Source organism: Talpa occidentalis, unplaced genomic scaffold (genome assembly GCF_014898055.3).
Source record: "Talpa occidentalis isolate TD23 unplaced genomic scaffold, MPIMG_talOcc4v2.1 talOcc4.14, whole genome shotgun sequence".
Lineage (NCBI taxonomy): Eukaryota > Metazoa > Chordata > Mammalia > Eulipotyphla > Talpidae > Talpa > Talpa occidentalis.
Genome location: NW_023601433.1, coordinates 74884413 through 74894962, shown reverse-complemented (window position 1 = coordinate 74894962; position 10550 = coordinate 74884413). Strand labels below are relative to the sequence as shown.

The 10550-nt window shown below is 45.9% G+C and overlaps 1 protein-coding gene across 2 annotated transcripts in view; it reads right to left on the bottom strand.

Annotated features, from left to right (window-relative positions):
- Positions 1–7274: 7274 nt before the first annotated feature.
- Positions 7275–10550, bottom strand: part of KREMEN1 (kringle containing transmembrane protein 1) — a 63390-nt gene continuing 60114 nt past the window's right edge. For both annotated transcript variants that reach the window (XM_054695225.1, XM_054695224.1), the window contains exon 10: positions 7275–7902. In XM_054695225.1, coding sequence (XP_054551200.1) covers positions 7843–7902 — 60 coding nt within the window. In that variant the 3' untranslated portion in view covers positions 7275–7842. The remainder of the gene's footprint in view (positions 7903–10550) is intronic.

Sequence of the window (10550 nt, the reverse complement as noted above, 5' to 3'; positions counted from 1 at the left end):
CCCAAGGTCATTGGTCAACTAGGTTTTCTCTATTACTACCTAGGAGATTTTTGCTTTTCCCTTGGAGAGATCCTGCCTCAGGTTTATTTGTACAAATAGCACAGGAGAACATTGCTGCCAGGCAGACAACAGCCCAGGGGCTACAGCAGTCCTTCTGTCCTCACATGGGCAGACAGAGTTTTCTATTCTGGAGTCTTTGTGGAGGCTGAGCTTGGGGGCCTCAGCACCTTTAGGATCCTGCACTGCAGCTACAACCTGGGCTTTGATTTGAGCCTGGGCCTTTGACCAGAAGAGCCTAACCCTTTCGATGATGCCGGCATGAACATATTTCCCAGTCTTGGGGTGAATGGTATAGGCAGGTTGGCTGTACTTGCAACTGCTGCCCTGTGGGATGTTGTTTTTGACCTCCTTGGGCTTTACAAGGACCTTGACAGCTTTGGCATGCACACTCATGCCAAAGAAATGAGTGTGGCTTTGGCATTATTAGCTTTCATCTTTTTTCAGGTCCTTCTTGTGCTTCTTGGAGAAGTGCATGTTTCTCATGAACTTGGAGTGCACCCCCTTAAGAGATTTATGTCTGTAACTGGGGTTTCTTTTTTTTTAAGATTTATTTATTTTATACAAGAACTGGGGTACAGGCCAGAGGTGCGAGAGAGTGAGAGGATTTACCAGAGACATTGTGGGGAACAGAACAGGCAGACTGACTGAAATACACAGCTGAGGGGAGCAGCAGGCAAGACAGAAGAAGTCTGCCGCACCATGTGGGTATCTCCCTGGCTGGCTGGGAATCGAACCCATGCTGAAGAGGCTGCAAACATCTTCACAGTGCTGCACACAACCCGCTGTGCCACTGGGGAGGCCCCTATGATTGGGGTTTCTTAATGCCATTTCTGTGTCATTTTAGGGATTGGTTGTGTGTGGTGTGGTTCTTGGACTTGGCTGTGTCTAAGCACTTAGAACAAGAAGAGCACTTATCTAGTTTTATAGTTTTGTTGGTTTTTGTATTTAGGTCTGTGATCTACTTTGAGTTAATTTTTTTTAAAGATTTATTTATTTATTTATTTATTTATTTATTTATACAAGCACTGGGTACAGTCAGAAGTGCGGGAGGGTGAGAGAATTCACCAGAGCCAGAGCGGGGAACAGAACAGGCAGACTAATGAAATACACTGCTGAGGGGAGCAGCGGGAGTGGCAGGAGAGGTCTGGCGCCATGTGGGACCCTCCTCCGGTGGCCGGGGAGCAGCCGGGGATTGAACCAGCACTGCAGAGGCTGCGGGCAGCTTCGCAACCCAGTGCTCAACTGCTGCACCACCAGGAGAGGCCCTACTTTGAGTTAATTTTTGTAAAGAGTGTGGGGTCTGTGTCCAGGTTATTTTTGGCATGTGGATATCATTTTTCTAGCAGTATTCGTTGAAAAGACTGTCTTTGCTCCATTGTATTCATTGCCTTTGCTCATTTGTTAAAGATCAGTTTACTATATTTGCATGGGTTTATTTCTGGTGTCTCTATTCTGTTTTGTCGACTAGTTGTCTATTCTTTTATTAGTGTTACTCTGTCTTGATTACTGTAGCTTTATAGTAAGTCTTAAAATGAGGAAGTGTCAGTCCTCCAATTTTGTTATTCTCTTTCAATATTGTGTTGAGTATTTAGCTTCTCCATATAAACTTTAGAATCAGTCTGTTAATTTCTACAAGATAACTTGCTGAGATTTTTTTTTTTAAACTTTTTTTTTTTTTTTTTTTATAGAGGCATGTTTTTATTTATTTATTTATTTGTTCGTTTGTTTCGTTTATACATGCACTGGGTACAGTCAGAAGCGCGGGAGGGTGAGAGAATTCACCAGAGCCAGAGCGGGGAGCAGAGCAGGCAGAAGGACCGAAGTACACGGCTGAGGGGAGCAGCGGGCGGCAGGAGAGGTCTGCGCACCATGTGGGACCCTCCTCTGGTGGCCGGGGAGCAGCCGGGAATCGAACCGGCGCTGCAGAGGCTGCGGGCAGCTTCGCAACCCAGCGCTCAACCGCTGCGCCACCGGGGAGGCCCTTGCTGAGATTTTGATTGGGATTGCATTGAATCTATAGACCAAGCAGGGAAGAACGGACATGTCGGCAATATTGAATTTTCTTATCCATAAATGTTGACTTATTTAGTTCTTCATTATTTAGTTTTTCTTTGAGTTTATTAGAGTTTTATAGTTTTCCTTATGTAGACCTTTTTACATAGTTTGTTTGATTTATATCTGAGTATTACACTTTTGAAGTGCTAATGTAAATATAAATGGTATTGTGTTTTGAATTTCAAATTCCACCTGTTCATTGCTGATGTATAGAAAAGTGGTTAATTTTCATATTTTAATCTTGTATCCTGCAAACTTGCCACAATCATTTATTAGTTTGAGGAGTTTTTCAATTGATTCTTCTGATTTTTTACATAGATAATCATATCATCTGTGCATAAAGACAGTTTTATTTCTTCCTTCCCACTCTATACACCTTTTATTTCCTTTTCTTTTCTTTTTGCATTAGCTAGGAGAGACTAATGTTTGTTTTTCATGACAGCACATCCTTTGTGCCCAGCACTATGCCAGGTATATAGCAGGTACTGATTAAATATTTGTGGAAAAATGAACCATCATTAGGAGGCAGGAAGCCTAACTGGATGGTGTATGGTATGTGAGTGCACATGTGTATGACAGTGTGGCCATGTGTGCATGTCAGGGCTTGTCACCCTCTTTTTTGAAAGAATCTCTTACCAGTAAGCACCTGTTTTCTTTCAGTTTTGTTCCCTGGGCAAGTGAATCTGAAACCTGTCCATCCTCAATACTTACAACTGAGAACGTTAAGGAACAGCACACTCCTGAGCTGACCCATCTTCCTCCAGACCCATTTCCTGTCGCTTTGTTGTCAGGCTGGAGTGCAGTCCCTATCAGCAACTGCTCAGTACTAATATCTTCACACCCAAGGCTGGCTACAAAATTTGTGGGGTCTAATGCAAAATGCAAATATGGGGCCTCTTCTTTGGAAATTATTAGTGATTTCAAGATGTGACAACAGAGTCAAGCACAGGATCCTTCTGAACACAGGACCCTGTGTGACTGCAGAAGAGACACACGGGTTAAGTGGGCTCTACTGGTACCAGCCCCTGTTGTCTTAGAAATCCCCAGTGTCCTGTGTTCCTCTCTTCTGTTCTTTGTTTTCATTTCCTAGCTCCCTCTTGCATGCTCCTCTTTTCTGGAGAACCAGCCAGGACTCCCAGTTGGCATGGCCTGACCTTGATGTCTTTGGGATTATTTGGTTTTCCTTGACATTCGTTTAGCAGGGAGCATTTCCCAGATGCCCTTGCATCCGGGTGAGCCCATGTGACCTACTATGACCAATGGGATGTATGAGGAAACGAAGTGCATGACACCCCTAAAATCTCCCGGAGACTCCAACACACTTTTCCCTATACCACCCTTGTTTGTTCCTTGAAGGGACAAGATAGCAGTGCTAAAGATGGAAGCAGTTTGTGCCTGACTTTGCACAAATTGTAAGTCTAAGAGACTGCATGATGCCCTCCGCCTACACTGAGGCTGATCCTCTTCTTGGGGGAACAGCATGACTTGAATGTACTTCACCCTCTGATGTTTTATGGACTCCACTCCCACCTCCATGCTAAAGAGATGCCAGGTGCTGAGGATTACAACTCCTGTCATGCCATGAATCTGCCAGGAATCTTGAGTTCCTGAAGAAGGGGAGGGGGTGGAGTTAAACAGCCATACTTGTATACAAAACTGAACATATGTGGGTAAGTAAGGGAACTTGGTTTTGCCTGCCTTCTGTGTACACCGGGGTCCCAGCTCAGGCAGCATTACAGGTAGGATCTATTAACCAATTAATCTCTCTGTAGCCTCTCACACTCTCTGGGCACACCCTCTTTTCATTTCCCTTGTAAATAAATCTTTTATTAACCTTTCCATGTGTGACTGTCATTGGGTCTTGTTTTGAGTTTTTTTTGAAAGCACACAGGTGAGGACTCACACCAGACCAATCCCAACCCTTTGGAGTTGCCCTGTAACGCTTTCAGATCCCCCAGCCTTTCATGATGGGATTCTGGACCTGAGGCCACTGACAGCTGCCCCTCTCAGTCCCTCTGACAACATCCAAGGGGATCCCTGACCATGATTTTTGCACTAATATTGACATTGCTGGAAGTCTGAAAGGTGATGATTGAAATTTGTGTTGGTAAACACAAATGGATACGAACTGGGTGCACACGGCTGTGAAGTGGTAAAGCCCTGGGTTTCAGTTCCCACTATTCTACCACTCACCAGCTTGATGACCTTGTTCTGTATGAAGAGAATCTATCCAGCCATCAATAGCAGACTTGACTTCTCTGGGACTCAATTTCCTCACCTGTAAAATGTGAACAGAACAACCATACCAACCCATGGGTTTGTTGGGTCACATGAAATAATGCAAAGCATATAGAGTTTAGCAGGGAGCCTTGTCTTTAGACATTTCAAAAATGCTCCCCAGTGGGATGTGAAGCACCTATAATTCAGCAATTGTCAGCACTGTGGAGGCCTTGCTCTTCCTAGTTCTGTGTGCACACCTATCACCAGGTTCTTGCCTAGAGTAGTCTGAATGTTGCTCACTGTTCTTTACCCAGAACAGGTAAGGCAGCACAAGGTGGGGGTGGGGACTTTCTGGGGGTGGGTCCCTGATGCCTAATTCAGAGTTTAAAGATGTAGCTAGCATCCTTTCCAGAAAACATTCCAAGGCCTTGAAGGCCCATCAAACACAAAGTTATCACACAAGACCAGATCAGCCACCCCCACCACCCAACCTGCTGCAGAGCCATTGGCGGGAGATCAGACACCGATGGCTGAGGGTTAATTACTGACTTGGCACCCATCTGCTCCAGGAGAACTTGCAAGAGTCTTTTTTCTCTTTCCAAAGGCATAAACATTTGTATTTCAAGTAGCCCAGGGGGGCTGGAGATGTTTATTTTGTAGTTAACAAAGAGAAGGACCTTTTGACTTGAGGGCCTAGCATTCTGCTGGCTCTGGGGAGAAGCCCTTGAGAGGCTCCTGAACCAGCAGGTGTCTTTGGGGGAGGGGAGGGTGGCTGTGGCCAGGCCCCTGGACCCCAGGTGATTCCCCAAGCAGGGGAAGCAATGCTTCTAGGTGCTTCCAGTCTCTTCTAGAAATACACCGCATTTAGACAGTGCTTTCTTTTGAGTGGTGTGATGGTGAGAGGCTTTCTGGTTTTTAGTGTTCTACATTTTTATGATCAATATGTAATTTTAAAAAATTGCACCTGTAATTTATACGTATAGAAAATTCAAATCACATCAAATAAAATGAGAACACTCCCTCTCCCCCGCTTCTTCTGGTCACGAAGGGCAGCTGTTGTGAGAATTCGGCATGGCCCTTCCAGGACTCAGCCAGTGCCTTTGCATACAAGCACATGGCTGCCTCTCGCGTCTAAAAAACCTGGCAAAACTGGTAACGTGCTTTTTTGTTCTTTCACTTGATTTCTTTACTATGGTGATTGTCTGTAGAGGTGATTGTCTGTAATTTGAACAGGGACATAGAATACTCATCTCTCTCCTACTGAAGGAATGAGTTCCTTTTATAAACAGAAAAAAGGATGCTCTTAAACAAAGATCTTTCTGTTGCTGTGTCCTGTGGGGAGAGGGCTCAAGGACTCACTTTCTGGTAGACAGTCTGAAAATCGGCAACTTTCTTGGTGTCACAGTGAGGGAGTGGAGTGACTTTGAGACAACAGTTCAAAGCCACAATCTTCTGCAGCTCTCTGGTCTTACCACTGGGCGGCACCAGTGAGCAAGGCTGCTCCATAAAGGTTCCTTCAGGGAACGCTTTATGGAGGGGTAGGCAGGTTGGCACACACAGCTCCTTGGCATCTTTCCTCTGCCAGCTGAACCCGAGGGCTTAGCCTGCTTGTTTGCCCACCTGTGGCCAGGAGAGAAATATAAGGACATCCAAATTCTGTATTTTTTCCTGATATGAAGCAAAAGGTAAAGAAATTCACTGCCAGGAGGAAGCCAACAGATAGAGGTGGCTTTGAGATGGTGAAGGTCAGTAGATACTTTATAAAATGGGGCTGCATATTGAATGTATTGGGCGGGGGAAATAGCTACTTAAATGAACTGGATTTCTTTTCTAAGGAGAGAAATGCCCCAGCATCACACATTGCATGCTTGGAGTTTGACAAGTGGGGTTCAATCCCAAAGGCAGAGTACGTCCAATGTCTCCTGTGTGCTTGGTCTGAGGTCTGGACCATGAGGCCTGGTTCAAGAATGGTGATTCAACAGCCCCCATTTGCAGAGTCGGGCTGTGGACCAGGGCCCTGAGAGGTTGACTCTTCTGCAGACCTTTGCAGTCAAAGTATCATCAGCCTTAGTTTACTGATGCCAATTATTAAAATGCCAGTGACAGAGCCAAACATTTTACCTTTATTATATGATTCACCCTTCACAACAACCTTATGAGAAAGTACTGTAATGCCTATTTTATAGATGAGTAAAGTGCATTAGAAAAGGCAAAGTAACTTGCCCAAAGTCTGGAAACTAATGACTGGAGAGCCCACATTGCACCCAGGTTTCCAGAGTCCAGAGCTCATAGTTGTGGTGCTCCTCTGAGGAGGAACGAAGTCTTCCTAAGTGAAGGCGAACACCACCAAAGAAAAGCCTTCCTTTGCAGTCAGTCTCTCCCAGCCTGAGAGTCAGCCAGGAAGGCAAGGAGTTGGAGAAAGTTAAGCAAATTCTGTCTCCCCCTTGGCTAAGAGATATTAGGATGGTAAATCTCAGCCAAGCAAGGCTGTATGCAAAAGGGTTGTCTCGCCGGTTTCTTGGGCCTCTCAGGACTGAGAAGAAAGGCAAGTTTCTAAGAGACCAGGGCTCCTGCATGGGAAAGGGAAGTGATTTCAGCTGAGCGTTTGGCTGGGCGTCCGGCTGACAGTTCCAACTCATGGGTATTAGCAAAGGAGAACAAGGAATTGCTGAGGGTGGCAAATTGGTTATAATTAAGAGAACCTGGGAGACACAAACAATGTGAGGGCCACCAGCTGTCCTGGATCTGGGGGCTCTGTCCTTGGAGGAACTGCTCAGGAAACCAGTCCCCCTCCCCTGCAGTGCAGACCATTCAAGCAAAGACCCAAAGACAGGGGAGGAAAGGGCCTCTCCCGGGCCCTCCCTTATAATCCCAGGGCCCAGAGTGCTGCCAGGGCATTAGGGTTCCCCTTTCTGCTCCACTAGCATCTTTTTTCTTCCCTTTCTGTGCAATTAAACTCACCCAATCTTGTGTCTCAGGAAAGCAAACAGGCTTAGGGGGAGGGGTCAAGTGCTGACTCCTACGCTTGAGTGAGTTATTTAACCTCACTGTGTCCTCACTGTGCACATGGGGGTAGTAACAATGCCCCGTCCACACAGTTGTTGGGACACTGAACATGATGTATGAAAAGTGGTTAGCGTAGTGCAGGGCAGGGGCAGCAATCTGCAGCCTGTGGGCTTGCCACCTGTTTTTGTATGGCCCACGAGCTAAGAATGGTTCTTACATTTTTTTATAGGGTGGGAAGTAAAAAAAGAGAAGTATTTGGTGGCATGTGGATATTACATAAAATTCAAGTTTCAGTGTGTGTAAACAAAGTCTTATGGGATACAACATGCTGATTGTTGATGCGTTGTCTGTGGCTGCGTGCATGAGGGTCTAGGTGCCTCCACCGATCTCCTACCTCTCTGGAGTTGCCAGATGGTACCCGGACTTGGAGTGGTGGGATCCTTGAGGGTCCAGCGGATGAGCCGTGGTTCTAGAAATAGAGGTCTTCCCAACCCCAGGCAATCAGTGTGAGTAGAGCCAAGTACAGAGACAGGAGAACCAGAGGTAGCATGGCCTGCAAGGCTAAGACAGTTACTATGTAGTTAGTTCTTTACAGAAAGATTTTGCTGACAGCCCCCTATCCATTCCCAGCCTAACTGACTAATAAAATCCATGATTACTATTATTATTACTCTTGTTGTCCTCTTTTGACCTAGTTTTAACTTTCAGGTAATATTGCTTAATGCAGCATGAAAGGGACAGGGGAGGGAGGTGTTTCTGAATCTCCAAAAGTCTATGCAAATTTTTGCAGGTGGGGTCTTTGTGTATGTGTGTGTAGCTTAGTAACACTTATCTGATCCTCAACACGATCCTTGTTCTCAAATAGTAAAGTGTAAGTTTGATGCCTTCTTATCTCAGGCAAATTAATGTATACTTTCCCTGAGCTATCTGGAGGCCATAACCTGAATGATGAGATATTTGGGGGCCTCAGGGACTTCCCTCACAATCCACCGCTCTGCCTGGGTGGGTGAGGCCTGCAGAGCAACAGGAGTAAGGAAGCCTGGCTTTGCAGCTGGCAGAGGCAGCTGAATCCTGGCCCTGCCGGCTTTTGGGTCCCAGGCTGGGTAGTCCCACGGATGAATCAGTAGTATCTTCTAATGCTTGACACGGTGCCTGGCACATATAGGTACTGCAGAAATAGCAGCTGCCATTAACATGATGATCATGATTAGTTATTTCATAATCAAAAGCATTTTCCTTGGCTCACCCCAGGCTCATGAAAAGCTGCCCCATATTGACTAAATATGGCATTTGAAGACCCCTTAAGTGGGATAAAATCTTGTTACCTTTGGCAACTAAAGCAAGTTCATTAAAGATATTCATGATTAATCTGTAAAGTAGCAGACTCTCAATCCAGTATTTAAAAGTTCAGTGGCCTCCTTTTAACATAGTCAATGATAAATGTTTCTAAGAGTGAAATTTGAAGCTCTTCAGTTGCAAAAGCCTTTGCTGTTTCAGACCTTTCCTTTTTTTTCTGCTGGAAAAAAAGACCCTGAGAATCCCTGAGGCCAGTCATCCACAGCTAGTAGGTCCTTTCCAGAGCCCGAAGACCACTACCAGGAGGGCTGAGAGCATTCTTGCTGCCAGGCCATCCTGGAAATGGGCCTCCTGGACATAGGCTGATCCATTTCCAGCCTGGCCCGGTGCTGCCTACCCCCAGTTGCTGGGCGTAGTCCCATTTAGTGGGGGCCTTACGGCTCCAGACAACAGCTGGAGACCAGAAATGAAAGACTTCCAGCTACAAGCAAATGTTGCTGCTTCTCGGGGTTGAAATATTCTATCGCCAAATTGTCCCTGTTAGCCAAGTAAAAACAATCCCCCATGGGGACCCAACCCCGCCTCAGAAGAACAAAAGCTTCCCAGTTCTCTGCATCCCAGAGTGTCTGCAGTTGCAGGCACGCACAGCTCAGTAGGGAGAGGAGATGGTCATGTGACTTCCAAGCTTAGAGACAAGGTCACTCTTGTCCAGCCCTTTTTGCCTCCACAGAACGAAGGGCCTTTGATTGCCTCACAAAAGATGAAGCTGATCCTGCTCTGGTGCTGCTAGTTCCTGGGTGGAACAATGTCCAAATTTTTCAGGTTTGGGAGAACAATGAGATGAGGTCAAGGTCAGTAAGGTCTGTATAGTCTATGCAGATGGGTTTGGAGGCTCTTCCTGGTCCTGCTTTAGGCAGGACTACACATGCTGACTGTGTCTATTTTTTTGTTGCAGGCTAATCTCTCTTTAAGAAGTTCACCAGTGAGGCCACCCTATTCGTTTTCCACCAGCCATTAAAAGCATTTTCCTACAGGGAAGGAAAGAGCTTCTGAGAAAAAGAAGAAAAGTTTGGAGGAGATTAATGCTCAAATGAAGCTGGTCTTTGAGGTACTGTCACACTGCAACAGCTACACGCTGTAGGGCTGCTGAGCAGAGAGAAGACAGCAGTAAACGGGTACAGGCTCCATGTCAAGGTGAATAACTGCTGTGCTGAGTATCTTTCTCCCCGTACCCTTCCGGTCCTGCAATGAATCTCTGGAATGAAACAGCCTTTGCTATCAATTAGCAAATATACTGCTGTCAGAACTTACAAAGCTATATATGTGTGTGTGGGGGGGGTGGGGATTGGTTTCAGAGGTGACTACTGACCAAATAACTCAAACAAATTTAAATGACTGCCAAATTTTTTAGCTAAAGCATTGTTCAGGAAGTTTCCCAGAAGCTGCTCTTCTGACTTGGCAATCTGAGAAGGGGTTCAAGAACTTGCATTTTGAACAAGCATAGCAGGGACTCTGCAGCAAGTGGATGAGGCAACACTGAGAAACATGTCTGCACTTAAATGTTCTTTTTTTTTGTTCTTTTTTTTTTTTGGTGGGACCCTCTCCGGTGGCCACGGATCAAACTGGCGCTGCACAGGCTGCGGGCAGCCTCACAACCCAGTGCTCAACCACTGTGCCACCAGGGGAGGCCCTGCGCTTAAATGTTCTTTTGTTGGACTGGTCTGTACCTCCTTTTCTTCTATCCTTAATCAGCTGGAATAGCAAACTGTCTCCTGAGCATTTGGAATAGTGGCTCACAGAACCAGCAGTGTGTGTATCTGAACCTGTCAAGTTACAAGGTTGCTTTGAAGGTTCTTTGGCTTCTGGGGCAGACCCTCTCCTGCCACTGGGCCTGCTCTTCTTCATCTTGTATG